General features: G+C 48.7%; 5 protein-coding genes across 9 annotated transcripts in view; 4 read left to right on the forward strand and 1 right to left on the reverse strand.

Moving 5' to 3' along the window:
- Nucleotides 1–1,778: 1,778 nt before the first annotated feature.
- Nucleotides 1,779–5,765, forward strand: FVEG_02273 (hypothetical protein; the record flags this gene model as incomplete). 4 transcript variants are annotated; one of them, XM_018889490.1, is made up of 5 exons in its annotated part: nt 2,566–2,625; nt 2,676–3,123; nt 3,176–4,538; nt 4,603–5,347; nt 5,400–5,642. In XM_018889490.1, 4 exons carry the CDS (start codon nt 2,566–2,568, stop codon nt 4,730–4,732), a joined length of 2,001 nt encoding a protein of 666 aa, XP_018745644.1. In that variant the 3' UTR covers nt 4,733–5,347; nt 5,400–5,642. The 4 variants fall into 4 exon arrangements, with proteins under 4 accessions (XP_018745642.1, XP_018745643.1, XP_018745641.1 ...); XM_018889488.1 differs by having other exon boundaries at nt 1,779–2,625; nt 3,176–5,347; nt 5,400–5,761; XM_018889489.1 differs by having other exon boundaries at nt 1,779–2,625; nt 4,603–5,761.
- A 504-nt stretch (nt 5,766–6,269) lies between these two features.
- On the forward strand, nt 6,270–11,101 carry FVEG_02272 (hypothetical protein). Of its 2 annotated transcripts, XM_018889485.1 has the most exons (3): nt 6,270–6,814; nt 7,080–9,648; nt 9,699–11,101. In XM_018889485.1, exons 1-3 carry the CDS (start codon nt 6,795–6,797, stop codon nt 10,911–10,913), a joined length of 3,804 nt encoding a protein of 1,267 aa, XP_018745639.1. In that variant the 5' UTR covers nt 6,270–6,794; the 3' UTR covers nt 10,914–11,101. The 2 variants fall into 2 exon arrangements, with proteins under 2 accessions (XP_018745639.1, XP_018745640.1); XM_018889486.1 differs by having other exon boundaries at nt 6,270–9,648.
- Nucleotides 11,102–11,282: 181 nt separating this feature from the next.
- On the forward strand, nt 11,283–12,891 carry FVEG_02271 (palmitoyl-CoA hydrolase). Its single transcript, XM_018889484.1, has 3 exons — nt 11,283–11,585; nt 11,733–12,626; nt 12,683–12,891. Exons 1-3 carry the CDS (start codon nt 11,469–11,471, stop codon nt 12,731–12,733), a joined length of 1,062 nt encoding a protein of 353 aa, XP_018745638.1. The 5' UTR covers nt 11,283–11,468; the 3' UTR covers nt 12,734–12,891.
- Nucleotides 12,892–13,533: 642 nt separating this feature from the next.
- FVEG_02270 (hypothetical protein) lies at nt 13,534–14,106 on the forward strand (the record flags this gene model as incomplete). The annotated part of the gene is made up of 1 exon (XM_018889483.1): nt 13,534–14,106. One exon carries the CDS (start codon nt 13,534–13,536, stop codon nt 14,104–14,106), a length of 573 nt encoding a protein of 190 aa, XP_018745637.1.
- A 454-nt stretch (nt 14,107–14,560) lies between these two features.
- Nucleotides 14,561–14,692, reverse strand: part of FVEG_02269 (palmitoyl-CoA hydrolase) — a gene marked incomplete at both ends in the record, with an annotated part of 912 nt that continues 780 nt past the window's right edge. Inside the window, one exon of the mRNA XM_018889482.1 lies at nt 14,561–14,599. Coding sequence (XP_018745636.1) covers nt 14,561–14,599 — 39 coding nt within the window. The remainder of the gene's footprint in view (nt 14,600–14,692) is intronic.

Raw genomic sequence — 14,692 nt, forward strand, 5'->3', positions numbered from 1 at the left:
TTTTAGTAATAAATTATTAATTTAATTATAACTAAATTATAAATATAGCTAGGTCTTTATTCAGCCTTATAAAAAGTTTATAAAAGAATTAGTTAATATAATAGTTTATAGAAAGTTATAATTATTAATTATAGTTTAAGGAGTAATCTAGAAAGGTAATAAATCTAATATTATTATTATAATCTATAATTAGATTACTAAAAGAAAAGGATATACTTCCTTAAGTTATTAAGAGACATTAATAGAAGGTTTACTTTCTATCTAGACTAGTTTTTACTATTTTTAATAAAATAATGCCTATATATATACCTTAAAGTTTATAATAAACTAGCTATTAGAATATAAAATATCCTAGATTAATTAGCCTACTTATAGTCTAGATCTTAACTTAATAAAGTATATTTAGAAGTAATTAAAGCTTAATACTTAATATTAAGAAAATATTCCTCTAATTAAAGCTTATAAAAAATAATAAGTCTAATTAAGTAAAGTTAATTAAATATATTAAGTTAGTGTAAGTAGTAATAATATTAAAGCAGATTAATTGCCTAATTAACTTACTTCCTTATTAACTTAATGCTTATATTTAGGCATAGGGTTAGTATATAAAATATTAAAGAGAAAAATCTAGTAATTAAAATAATATATAGTATATTATTATTAGATTTAAATTAAATTAATTATATATATATAAAGTTATTACTATTAAAGTAATTAAGCTCCTATAGGGTAGGGTGTTTAGATACTTTTAGACTATAATTTTAGCTGACAAGATGGTTAGCGTATGGTTGAAAGACGAGGCTATAGGTTCTAGGCTCATCAAAAAGAAAGAGAAGAGAAAGCCACACTCGAGGTTAATAAGCTGACGACGCTTCGGAAGATTATTTGACTCCTTTTCACAGCTATTAAGCCAGCCACTCTCTCTAAAAACTGTTTTCATCTGGCTACATAGGTACCTCAGTGACAGTAATTTGATGCCATTGACAGCTCAACACCACTCGGAAGAAAGCGAAAAATGTCGATCAAAGGCAGGGACTCACCCCGGATCGGCAATCTCCCAACGTGGTAGGTACCTAGATGTCAAGCCTGAACCCTTCTCATCATCATCATTATCGTCAGGGGTTCACGCTTCACGCTTCACGCTTCACGCTTCACGCTTCACCACTGCCAAGTCTCTAAGGCATACGCCGTCACTTCTGTGATTAAACTACCTACTGGCCAAAACCTCCGGATGTATCAGGGGTTTGCTCAAAGTGGAAATCAGGAGCGGTGACGGACTGGCGAGGTGAGTAGTCGCGCTAAAAGATTAGCCCTACAGCGTGTTGATCAAAGCAAACACAACACGCTATTGGTCGATTCAGATGCAGGAACCACTAGCTCTATCGCTTAGTCTTTCACGACTCCACGTGTAACAGGGGTAGATACCAACATCGAGTGACAGCCCCTCTCAGTTTCTTTCATCACACTGAGATATTTTGCTGAAAAGTCAGTTGAAATGACTCAAGTTCATTCATCATCTAAAGACAGAGGCAAAGTGATACTTGTGAAAATCTTGCTAACAGAGCCTATCACTGCGGACTCACTTCCATGGACACTGTGCTAGGCCCTCGACCAGACTATCAACTGCGTAGGTAGGTATTCGGACCAACGACACTCTAAACATGCATACTCGGAGATAATCGAACCGAGTCAATTCCCTATCCCGATCCACACTACCCCCCAAGACTTACATCTTCACCGTAGTGACCAGACACCTTGATGTTGGCGCCGTCTCCAAACGAACATCAACCATCTCCATATCATCAGCCTTAGATGGGAATCATTGGCCTGCCAAGATACAATTTCCATAATGCCCGCTTTGAACCGTTTCCCATATCAATCATAGCGTGGTATAATGACACCATAAACGCAGCTTAGCGGCTGAGTCTACCTTATCACCATCCCCATTCTCACCTTGGCGCATCGGCTACGCGGCTCAGACGCCCATTTTCGATAGTCCCTCAGCCGCCCAAGTCCACTCTCGACCAACGCTTAGCCAGTTCCTGAAATCGATAGCCTCCTTCAGGTGTCCGAACTGCAAGAGTTTCCAGAAAGAGCCTTCTTCTGCTGTCCAATGGAGGAGATTACTTTGCACGATGTGGCCGATTTCGCCGTACCCCATCGACAAACCCCGGGGTCTAAGTGTAAATGGTTCTCTTCTAGCGACAAGACTCCTTACTATGTCCTAGATAGGTAACCACCGGTTCAAATGGCTGGGAACCAACAGCTGAGATGGCTCTGGCCGTCATGAGATGTGTCTAGGCAGAAATTTCCGAGTGGTAGTTCCCTCCATAATAGATGGCTTTCCCTCTCCTCCCCGATATTTCTCTGTCTTTCCCATCAACTCCGTTGACAGTAAATTCAAGACGGCTCGGTCCCAGGCCTTATTGCAAACTTTGGTTTGCGTCCTTTCTTTGATAATCGTATCATAACACAGTCTTTAACGGCCTAGGCCACATTACAGTCTTTTACAGCCTTCGGTCTTTTACAGTCTTTTACAGTCTTTCAGTCACTCATCTCGTGATAATGTCTTCTATCTCTTTTCCGGGTGGCTCTGGTCTCTCCCTGGGACTCAATGGATACTGGGTTTGTTCAACTTATAGTCTTGGAGATAACCAACTGACCAACCTCTGTAGGGTCAACTTGGATCCGATTCACTCAAGTCCTACTGTGATTCCGCCCCCGAGTACGTTACTCTGTCTTTCGTGAACCAGGCACCCGAAAATACAGAGTCTGGCTATCCTGGTACCAACTTTGCCGGACACTGTGCGGCTGGTGTCTACAGTAACAAAGAAGGAGTTGCCTCATCACTTCTCAGTGAATGCTACACTATCAAAGAGGGCATTCCATACTGCCAGGAGCGTGGAGTTAAGGTTCTTCTGAGCATTGGTGGAGTCTACAACGAAGCTGGAAGCAACTACAAGGTGACCACTGATGACAAGGGCGTTGATTTCGCCGACTTCCTGTACAAGGCATTCGGTCCTTACGATCAAACCTGGGATGGTCCTCGTCCTTTCGACAGTGACGATGGCACAGCCCGTCCTGCTGTTGATGGTTTCGACTTTGATATCGAGCATGACCTCCGTACGTGATGACCTACATCTTCAAGGCCTTAGTACCAACTAACAACCATCAGCCAACGGCCCCTATATCGCCATGATCAACGAGCTTCGCCGATTAAACAGCGATGTCATCATTACCGGCGCGCCCCAGTGCCCTACCAGCAACCAATACTTCTACATGAAAGACATGATCAACCAGGCCAAGTTCGACGCCCTCTTCATTCAGTTCTACAACAACCCTGGCTGTGATGCTATCCCCGACCCCTCCGTTTCATGGGATAGATTCAATTACGATGACTGGGAGGACATTGTCGAAGACAGTGCATGCAGTCAGAACGCCAAGCTCTATGTTGGTCTGCCTGCTAGCGCTGCTGCTGCTCCAGGCGGAGGTTATCTCGAGCCGGAAGCCATGAAGGATCTCGTCTGTGCTCTCAAGGACAAGACTCACTTCGCTGGTATCTCTCTCTGGGACTTGACTCGTGGCGCTGGCAACGAGATCGACGGAAAGAACTATAATGAGCATGTCATGGATGCCCTGAAGTATGGTTGTGACCCTGTTCCTGTTACAACCACCACTGCCTTGGCCACTACCTCTGAGGCTACTTCCACCGCCGAATCTACAACAGCAGGCACAACTACTGCCGATGTCTCTACCACTACTGGTGTAGCAATCACATCTGATGCTTCTTCATCTGATGTTTCCTCCACTGATGTTTCTTCAACTGGCACTTCTTCTACGGAAACTGCTACAACCAGTGGGTTGACGACTGTAGATACTACTGTAGCCTCTGGTGTTTCTTCCACTGAGGATCCTACAGTCAGCTCTAATACCTCCGCAGCTACTGGTGGCATATCAACACTGGTTACCTCTGCTACATCTGATGCTTCTTCAGCAACCGAGACAACCGATAGCTCTGCCACAAATGTTTCTGGTTCTGTGACTGACACTACCGCTTCTGAAACATCTGCCACTGCTACTGATTCTTCAGCTGACGCCGCTGAGACCTCTGCAACTGGTAGTGTCTTGAGTACTGGTACTGCGTCTACCACAGTCGATACCACAGCTACTAGTGATTCGTCTGCCATCACTGAGGATGCCGCCACCGCGACCACTGATTCCACTCTCGAGAGTAACACAATCACCGGAACTGTCAAGACTACAGATTCTGCTCAGGAAACTGAGTCTGCCACTGCTGAGACTACTTTTAGCACCTTCAAGGGCTGGAACACCACCTATGGTGCTCCCTCTTTTACTCAGAAGTATAGCAACCCTACGACCCTTATCCCCTCTGGCACTGCAACTATTACCAAGGGATCGCCTGTTTACACCAAGTACCCTGACGACACTTATGCTGTCAGCATGACCACCAGCACTGTCTGCACAACCCGAGTCCACACTGCGGTGGATGGTTACGTGGTCACCGAGACCATCCCTCTGTATACCACTGTCTGCCCCGTTACTGGTAAGGCCAAGCCCACTAACTACGCTGTGCCGTCTCAGTACGAGACCAAGACTGTCTACACCACAAGTGTCCACACCGTCACCAGTTGTCCTCCTGAAGTTGTGGACTGCCCCTATGGATCTGTTACCACTGAGACCATCCCTGTCTACACCACTATCTGCCCTGTGACAGAGGTTAGCAAGCCTACTCCCACTGATGTCCCTTACAACCATGAGATCAAGACTCTCTACACAAGCCAGGTCAACACCATCAGCCACTGTGCTCCCGGTACTCCCGACTGTGTCGTCGGCGCCATCACCACGGAGATCGCTTCGTGGACCACAGCTACTGTGCCTGCGCAGCAAACTCAGCCCATCAAGATCTACAAGCCTGTGCCTGAGATGCCCAAGATGGCCACTAAGGAGGCTCATTTTTATTACAACGGCACGGTCTACACCAGCGTTGCTGTCCCTCCTGTTACGCTCAAGACAGCTGCTAAGCCCGGAGTTTTCGAGCAGGCTAAGCCCACGCATCAGCAGTCCTCCGGTGTTGCCGCACCTACCGCTGGCTACACATCAGTACCGGCGTCGGCCCCATCCTATGCTCCGGCTCCGATCACTCCCGCTACTGCCGGAGCCTCTTCTCTCGCAGTGGGTTTGACCTTAATGGCCGGGATGGTGCTCTTCCAGGCGTTTGCGCTGTAGCGAGAGATACACTCCTTACTTAGACCTTCTTTGATCGCTCCCCTTTCTTCTCTTGTCCCCAAGGTCAAGATTCTTTTGATTGTACCTTCTTAATGTAGAGGTCAGTGGCCTTTACAATTTCATGCCATCCTATTTTATGTTAATGTGTATAGAACAAATACATATAAATGTTACGGTTAGAACTCAATGATATTGGATACATGGAGTCCAACTATGTAGATTATCTCATGACCTGAAACGCCATAAATGGTTCATGCTCTGTACCTAACGAACTGTTCCTAAGTATAATATTGCAACGTTGTTTGCTGATCAATCGAATTCTGCTCTGCAGTATAGCCTATATGCGCTTTGGTGACACTTGTTATCTGATGGGCGCTTCAGTGTCAAAATAGGGATATTTTTTAATGCAGAATGATACGTCAGCGGCTGCCGCTATATCTCAATCTGTGCTGGATCGTTGGGTGTGCCTCATGGCTACATCAAACACGTTCAAGGCAGGGTAAATATAAACAACAAGGTCTGTTCAGTTTCGCGTGCCTCTGATTATGGAATGGCAAAGCTTCTGAGCAGTGTTGATTAATAACTAAAGTTACCTTGGCGACGTCAAACTCAAAGGCTTGCCTGATTTACTTAGCGGTTTAGTCATTATTCCTGGTGGCGGGCGGATTGATCTTGGAGGCTCGAGCCTCTTCGGAGCTAACAAAGGAACCCGGTTGTTGTCACGGTAAAGCTTGATTGATTGATTGGTTCGAGGGGAAGACGTCATTGGACGGAAGGGATATGAGGAGAAGCTCCCATTAGAGGCAGCACCTCATACAGAGTGACAGAGCCCAAGTGAGGACGAGGTGAGGTAGCAACGGTATGAAATCTCCGAATGGTGACGAATGCTCAGCTGTGCCAGGTTAAGCGATGTACATATGGCATATGTTACATTGGAGATTACAGGGACCTCGGATTCAACTTATCAGGTTGTTTTGGTAGAACCTGAAGGTTGTCACGATAGTGGCAGTGCCCCCTGGACTACATATTCATCGCCTGTCCACTTCAACAAGCTTAGACTAGGTTAGATTCCCCACCTGGCGTGAAGCTCCAAAAGGGCCCCTCCATGACCGGTTACAGCGCTGTTGCTAAGGCACAATATCCTTTCTCTGGGCTGTACCTTAGTACAGTAAGGCCGCAACCTACTTACTTTACCTAGTAGGTAACCTTGGATTTTTGGCTGATCAGCTCTGTTGTGACGAATTCATCCCATCAACCGCATCATCTAAATCCGGCCGCTTCTGTTTTCCTTGCAACTTGGCTACCAGCATAAGTTCCCCCCCTTTCCCCTCGCCAACAGCAACACCAAAGCTCAGTATTCACAACTGCTTGGCATTGACCAGCACGACCCCTGTACACGATACCTACCTACCTACTGCAGCGCCCTTCCTTGTTGCAAATCCAGTGTTTGGCCCCTATTTTTCTCTTGTTCCCCGCCTCGACTCAATATACATCCAGTACAGTAACTTTGGGGGGGGAGCTCGATCTATTGGTAGACGTTGGCCAAGATGTCTGACGCCGGTGACGGGTGAGTTTCCAAGTGATAGTGATAATTACTATTGTTGCTCGGCATTTACAGCACCAAGAGAGTCGCTGTATTGTCAGATTGGCTCGCAATTACCGCTGCATATGCGCGCACACCAGATGCAGTAGATGCAATGGAGTCGCAACTGGGCCACATCACACATGCTTCGCTTCGTACTTAAACTTAGCTTCCCCTCTACTGCTTGACCAACCCCCCAGCATCAAAAGTCGTTCCACCTACTGACCGCTGTTTATCTTTTCATCTTCAGCACCCACAAGCGGTCCAAATCCGCCGCCGCTCTTTCTCTTTTGCGGCGCAACAATACTCGCGACGAAGAGTCCGGTTCCGAAGACGGGAGGCTTCGGAGAACTCCCTCATCCTCAAACCCAATCAACCCCATGGCGCACCAGCAGACCCCGCGAGGCCACGGGGCCAAGCAGTCCGTCTCCTCGGCTGGCCTCTCGCCTACAGCTTCTCAATCAAAGTCCCAGCAGTTCCTCTCATCACCCTCTGCCGAGAAGAGCACTGCAAGCCTCGAGCAGTCCGTTCGAAAGTTCAGGTTCGTCGAGGCACTCCGAAGCGGCGACACCTCATCCATTTCACGTGCCATTCGCGAGACAGCTGAGAATGCCCCGCGAGCGAGCATCTCATCAGTGGGCGCTTCTGCAGCAAGCGCTCTCGACGATACCACAATCCTTCACCTAGCGATCCAGTGTGCCGAATTCCCTGTCATTGAATACGTTTTGTCCGAGGGACAGGGATCGATCGATGTGAATGCCCGCGACAAGGATGGCAACACCCCGCTTCACCTGGCTGCAATCCAGGGCCGCACCACAGTCGTGAAGCTTCTTCTCGAGCAAAAGGATATCAACGATGCTATTGCCAACGCCCAAGGCAAACTGCCACTCGACGTCGCACGAAACCCCGAGATCTTCCAGCTGCTGCAACTCTCACGATCGCTTTTCGCCGAGGCCAAGGTCAAGCAAGTCCAAGAGCTGATTGCGCGGGGCAATTATGGCGCACTCGCTGGTGTTCTCGAGGAGCACCGAGTCAAGACCGTCCTCGACATCAATAGCCCCGAGTTCGCATCCGAACCATTCACAGTCCAGACTGGAGGCACGTTGCTTCACGAAGCTGCAAGAAAGAAAAACACCAACCTCATCCAGGTTCTGCTTCTGCATGGTGCCGACCCCTTCCGTCGCGATCGAAAGGGCAAGCTGCCTCAATCCGTTACAAACGACGATGCTACAAAGGCCATCCTCAAAAAGTCTCCAGCAGCTGTGGCTGCCCAGCGTGGAATCCAGGAGAAAGCCGTGCTGGGGCAGGCCGCTTCCCAGGGCACGGCAGGTTCTGCTTCCAGTGATCCTCTAGCCGGCCGAGAGGCTCGTGAGATGAAGGGGTATCTCAAGAAATGGACCAACTACAGGAAGGGCTACCAACTGCGATGGTTTGTGCTTGAGGACGGCGTTCTCAGCTACTACAAGCACCAAGACGATGCAGGCTCCGCATGCCGAGGTGCCATAAACATGCGTATCGCGAAACTCCACATGAGTCCTGATGAAAAGACAAAATTCGAAATCCATGGCAAATCCTCTGTCAAATATACCCTTAAAGCCAACCATGAGGTTGAGGCCAAGCGATGGTTCTGGGCTCTCAATAACTCCATCCAGTGGTCCAAGGACCAGGCTAAGGAGGAAGAGAAGCGGGCAGCTCGAGGTGCGGAGCTCTTGAGGCAGGCCAAGGCCGACCCAAGTACACTTTCTCTCCAGGACTCTCATAGCGAGAACACCAGCGTCACAGATCTACGCAGGAATAGCTCTCAACTTCCAAGCAGGTCTCTGTCCAAGATATCGTCTGTGGATCAGAGACCAAACCATGCCAGCCCTGGTACAACCGGTAGCTTTGAGGAAGATGAGTTTGTTGATGTTGAGACTGATGCAGGCACCTCGCGGGCGCCCAGGAATGGAGCGCCAACGCATAACGATATGGATGACGACGACGATTATGGCGACGATATGAGCATCCATGAAGAACCCACAGCTACTAAGGATGCACTCAACATTACTGCTCAATCAGCTAAGCTCCAGCTCGAAACAATGTCTCACGTGCACCAAGCTCTTCTCAACGAGCTGAACCAGAACCCGAACACACCTCTGTCTGACAACAGCGTGACACAGGCCCTGGGAACATACGATGCCGCCATTCGAAGTTTATCAACTCTGGTGGCCGACTTACTGCGCATTTCTAAAGACCGTGACGCCTACTGGCAATACCGCCTTGATCGTGAGGCAAATATGAGACGTATGTGGGAGGAAAGCATGGCGCAAGTGGCCCGTGAACAAGAGGTTCTGGAGGCTCGCGTTGGAGAGGCCGAGAAGAGACGCAAGGCAACAAAGAGGGCGCTAAGAGAGGTGATCGAAAGTGGGATACCCATCGGTGTAGAAGAGGCCATGCCCCGTGTTGAGGACACAATTGTTGAGAAAGAATTGAGCGACGACAGAGAGAAGGAAGACGAAGAAGGAAAGTTTGAAGATGCGGCCACCAAACTGTCACCAGTACCGCCTAAATCGCCTACGATGAACAGCGTCCGAAGGAAACCAACAATCATCGTGGACTTGTCCGAGAGTGAATCTGAAGAAGAGGACGAGTTCTTCGACGCTGTGGATGCTGGCCAGGTTGAGGTATCTGAACTGCCCGCGGAGGAGGTCAAGCCAAAATCCCAGGATATTGTCGTTTCTGGCGGTCTGGACATCAGCTCCTCTTTCAAGGGCTACGAGAACGGCATTCGAACAAGGCTCAAGATGGACGCCGATGACCGCCCCAAGATTTCTCTCTGGGTACGTTTATTACATATAAGTGACATACGAACAATACTAATCTGGAGTAGGGTATTCTGAAGTCGATGATTGGCAAGGACATGACCAAGATGACTCTGCCTGTTTCTTTCAACGAGCCAACTTCACTCCTCTACCGAGCCGGAGAGGATATGGAGTATGCCGATTTGCTTGACCTGGCTGCTGACCGAGCCGACTCGATTGAACGACTTATCTATGTGGCTGCTTTTGCTGCTAGTGAGTACGCATCAACTATTGGTCGTGTGGCTAAGCCTTTCAACCCCCTGTTGGGAGAGACGTTTGAGTATGTGCGGCCAGACAAGAACTACCGCTTCTTTATTGAGCAAGTCAGCCATCACCCTCCAGTCGGCGCTGCGTACGCCGAGTCACCTAAGTGGTCTTATTGGGGTGAATCAGCTGTGAAGTCGAAGTTCTATGGTAAATCCTTCGACATCAACCCGCTGGGTACATGGTTCCTCAAGCTTCGGCCTACCGCTGGAGGAAAGGAGGAGCTTTACACATGGAAAAAGGTTACATCGTCTGTCATTGGTATCATCACTGGAAATCCGACGGTCGACAACTATGGTGTCATGGAGATCAAGAACTGGACAACGGGCGAGGTGGCTCACGTTGAGTTCAAACCACGTGGCTGGAAGGCATCGAGCGCATATCAAGTATCTGGAAAGGTTACTGATGCAACTGGAAAGGTTCGCGTCAGTCTTGGTGGTCGCTGGAACTCGAAGCTGTACGCTCGCCTAACCCCAGGGTACGAAGCAGCTGTGGATGAACCTAAGGAGAGCGGCGGTGACATGGCCCACGGTGGTCTTACAGACCCCAACCGTGCGTATCTCATCTGGAAGGCGAATGAGCGGCCAACTGGCATACCTTTCAACCTGACACCATTCGTCTTGACTTTCAACCATATCGATGACAAGCTCCGACCATGGCTTCCACCTACTGACTCTCGCCTTCGACCTGATCAGCGGGCGATGGAGGATGGGGAGTACGATTTTGCTGCTGATGAGAAGAATCGACTGGAGAATGCTCAACGAGCGCGCCGGCGTCTCCGAGAAGAGCGTGGCGAGGAGTTTGTGCCAGCGTGGTTTCGAAAGGCGCGCTGCGAGATCACGGGAGAGGAGTATTGGCAATTTACTGGCAAATACTGGGAGCGACGCGAGAAGGCCGGTCCAAACGGTGATCCCCAAGTTGCGTGGGAGGGGTTGGAACCAATTTATGAAGACCATGTGGATGAGGATACGATTCGGTGATATATCCATTGATTATTAAATTGTTAATTACACGAAAAAGAGAGAGGGTTGAGAGACGTGAGAAATGTAGCTATTGCGATGGTAGGGAGGGGAGTTGTTTAGATAATCTAAAGTAAGTTAGCTGGTAGAGTTCTGGAAGCTTGAAGTACAAGTTGCAACGCATCCCCATCGCTCGCTGTAATTCCCGGAACGGAGAATACGGTATCCGTAACTTGGTTAACTGTGCTCTGCCGGCCTCTGAGTGGCCGATAACGAGGTAGATTCGGCTCCGACTCCGAACCTCGGTAAAAAAAGGCCCAACCTTAAACTCATCAGGGGCAAGTTTACGTAGACTAAGCCTCTAAGGGCCTCTAAGGTACCTTATTATAAGGTAGGTAGGGAGCTCGTAGTGAGGCAGCACATGAAAGCTCGGCCTCTAAATACATCATCCTTCTCCTTAAAGATAGTGTCTGCCTCTACTACTCCGTACCTATTTACTATTCCTGAGTATCCACAACTTCTTTCCAGCATCACCCAACAGTAATACAGCGCATTCAATTGGAGCAGAATAGCGAAATGACAGTCATTGAGGACCACGCTAGACCGACTCTACTGCGACCACCAGAGCACGATGAGAGCAAGTCTCTGATTGAGAATGTATTGGACGTCACAGAGATCAAGGTTCTAGGCCCTGTAAGTTGTGCCTCTTTTTTTCATCACCTACTTCAGTTGCGTCAATGGCACAGCTATGTATATGGATATCAATGAATGATATGTGATACTGCTCTCACTGCATGGTATCAATACAAATAATCAGTCAGCGTTACTGACTGGTCACAGGACATCTTTACAAACACACAACCTCAATGGCATCCTCCTGGTGCTCGCGGTATCTATGGAGGTGCTGTCATTGCACAATGTCTTGCTGCCGCGCAAAAGACCGTCCCAGAGACGTTCCTAGTACACTCATGCCACTGCTACTTCCTGCTCGCGGGCAACTCTGAGATACCCATTCTCTACCACGTTGAGCGTGTACGCGACGGACGCTCGTACTCAACACGCACGGTCCAAGCGCGGCAAAAGGGCGCGTGCATCTTTACCACCACCATCAGTTTCGTGCGTGAGACACCTCCTGAGAAGAAGCGACGGGAGGTCAGCCATGCGGCAAGCCTGCCCAAGGATGTGAGCCCGCCCACGGATGACTGGGATGGCGAGCCAGAGTGGGCAAGGACTGGGCCGTTCCAGAGCCACAGAATTGAAGTATTGGGCGCCCAGGACCCAAACTGCAAGCCACAGGACCGCAAGAGCAGACAGTGGATGCGCTCGCGGCAAAAGATCTCAGCTGGTGGTGGCCACCAGGCACATCTCAACGCCTTGGCCTACATGTCAGACAGCTACTTCATCGGCACAGTCTCCCGCCTCCACGGACTGTGGCGCTTCCCGTTCTCCCCAGAAGAGGTGCCCTCGCTGGATGAGAAGACCCAGGAGCAGGTCAAGAGCCTGTGCGAGTTTGAAGGCATGGGCAGCAACGTGGAGGACTGGAAGGGGCGGGCACAGGTGGGAATGCTGGTGAGTCTGGATCATAGCATCTACTTCCACGAGCCAATGGCAGTCAAGGCGGACGAGTGGATGTTTACGGAGATGGAGAGTCCGTGGGCGGGAGATGGCAGGGGTGTTGTTACACAGAAGATATTTGGTAAGGACGGGGCGTTGCTAGCGACGTGTTTCCAAGAGGTGAGTCTTGACTGTGATCTGATTTGAGTGACGTGAGTTGTGCTAACTATGTTCAGGGTGTTGTTCGACTTAAGCAGGATGGCGGAGAGAAGGGTGCGAAGCTGTGATCTGTTTTTAAGCCGTGAGCCGTTTTTGTTTGCTTGTTTGTTCGTTCCGTTTGTTGACTGATACCATACATAATAATTACCATCTTTGACAACTATGTCACACTTGAACCCTTCCCTTTTAATGACCTTCTCTTTCACTTTCACTGTTCAGACACTGAACAGCTGGTTGATATATTGTTCGCCCTTCACCTCCTTTGCCCTTTGGCTTGTTCAGAGTATGAGTATGCTTGTTCTCTGGTCAAAGCGTTATTCAATGGATCATATGTGGGAAATCTCGTTAGACTCATTGGCTATAGTATTGTGATAGCTCCCATTCTCCTCCATATATTAGCTCCCAACAACACTTCCCGTGGCTCTGTGCATTGAACCAAGTGCATACCCTTCGGCAACTTGCATTAATGATGGTGCCCTTCAGTTGTCTCTTGTCATTTTCTGCCCTGTCCCCCTGAACACTGGAGAACAAGCATATGTCCAGCCAGAGTCCGAATACGGTTCATGACTGCTATTGCCTCCAAGATTTTGGTATAAATATGTGACCTCTTCTCTACCCAGACTCTTCTCCTTTCCTCATCATTCTCAACTTTCCATCACGATCAAAAACACCAACTCGGGGTTTCAAACATCATAATCACAATCGTTTGGTCTTGATACCTACTATACAAACATTCCAACATCCCAACATCCCAACATTCTAATTCTCCGACACTACAACATACTTACAACCAATTTCGAGGCAAGCCTTGATTTCATTTTCCATCTTCTTCAGCTTTTGCTTTCCCTTTACAGATTATACTAATAAGATGTGTCAAGACCGTCATCTTCTCTTCGCTCCTTGTGGCCACTCCCGGCACCAGGAGAGATGGACATGCAAGTTGGCCAAGTCCTTCATCGGTTTTGCCAGGTTCCTCCTCCAGAAGAAGTGCGAGCCAGTCAGTGTCATCGTAATTGCCATTGACTGGTGTCCTGACTGCAAGATGGCCTTCGAGAGGGTCGTACGGACTATCGGAGCCCACCCTGTGACATTCGACTGCCTCTGGGACCCGAGACTGATGGAACGGTATTGGTCCATCAAGTCTGAGAACGGAAGGGTCCGGCCAGCTGATCCGGAGGTGATAGGCCCCATTGCTTTCCAGTGCTACGACCAGATCAAGTACAACAAGATCAGGGCGGGGGCTAAGACTGTCAAGAGAGACATGGACAGCTGGGAGTTACGCTGTCTACAGGCCGAAGTGCGGCGACTGAAGCCTGTCTGCGTGTGGATAGAAGACTATGAGCACGAACCCGCCGAGACTCCAGAGGATCAACTGAACCTTTGCAGAGTCTCACTGGATGAAACCCAGAAGAAGGCGTGGCACCACGGACTCGTCCCGTAAGTTCTGTTCTTCTATCCACAACTTCTGTCACTCACTCACTCACTCACTCCGTTTGTCACTATGAGCCATCGCTAATTAATATACTAATTTAAGATTTGATTCATTCCCATATCATGCTCGCTTTGTGGGAAGAAGTTTAGACTTCTTTCTAGTAAGAAATCACATGCAAAGTCACACGCAAAGTACCAATGCCCCAGGAAGTTATGCTATAAGAGAGTCTATGGTGGACGGGATGTCTGTGCTTGTTGTTCTGTCATGTTGATACTTTGATGACAGAACAACAAGAAGAGAAACACTTTACAGTACAAAAACGACAAAACTCAATCCTCTAATGTTACACAAAAATCTTCACCCTGTCTGATATCTCTTGATCAGTGTAGCCTCTTACAAGACTCATGAAACATGATCCCTCAGGCTCCAACTGACTCGTAGGTCCCGAGACGGCTCAACAAAGCTAAGCCTCGTACACGTAGCAATTGCCAATTCCTTCTTCCTACAAACCCATAGAAGGATTGGATCCATGGAATATTCCCGCCCGACTTGAATGGGCATCCACTGTAGCGTACGTAGCATTAGGTAGTTAGGA

This window comes from Fusarium verticillioides, chromosome 6, assembly GCF_000149555.1.
Source record: "Fusarium verticillioides 7600 chromosome 6, whole genome shotgun sequence".
Taxonomy (NCBI): domain Eukaryota; kingdom Fungi; phylum Ascomycota; class Sordariomycetes; order Hypocreales; family Nectriaceae; genus Fusarium; species Fusarium verticillioides.

Excerpts from the sequence above, each read along its gene's own strand:
- FVEG_02272 (XM_018889485.1), top strand. The coding sequence starts at position 6,795 with ATGTCTGACGCCGGTGACGG. Across the intron at positions 6,815-7,079 it reads ATGTCTGACGCCGGTGACGG|CACCCACAAGCGGTCCAAAT; the intron begins GTGAGTTTCCAA and ends TTTCATCTTCAG. Across the intron at positions 9,649-9,698 it reads GCCCCAAGATTTCTCTCTGG|GGTATTCTGAAGTCGATGAT; the intron begins GTACGTTTATTA and ends AATCTGGAGTAG.
- FVEG_02271 (XM_018889484.1), top strand. The coding sequence starts at position 11,469 with ATGACAGTCATTGAGGACCACGCTAGACCGACTCTACTGCGACCACCA. Across the intron at positions 11,586-11,732 it reads AGATCAAGGTTCTAGGCCCT|GACATCTTTACAAACACACA; the intron begins GTAAGTTGTGCC and ends GACTGGTCACAG. Across the intron at positions 12,627-12,682 it reads TAGCGACGTGTTTCCAAGAG|GGTGTTGTTCGACTTAAGCA; the intron begins GTGAGTCTTGAC and ends AACTATGTTCAG.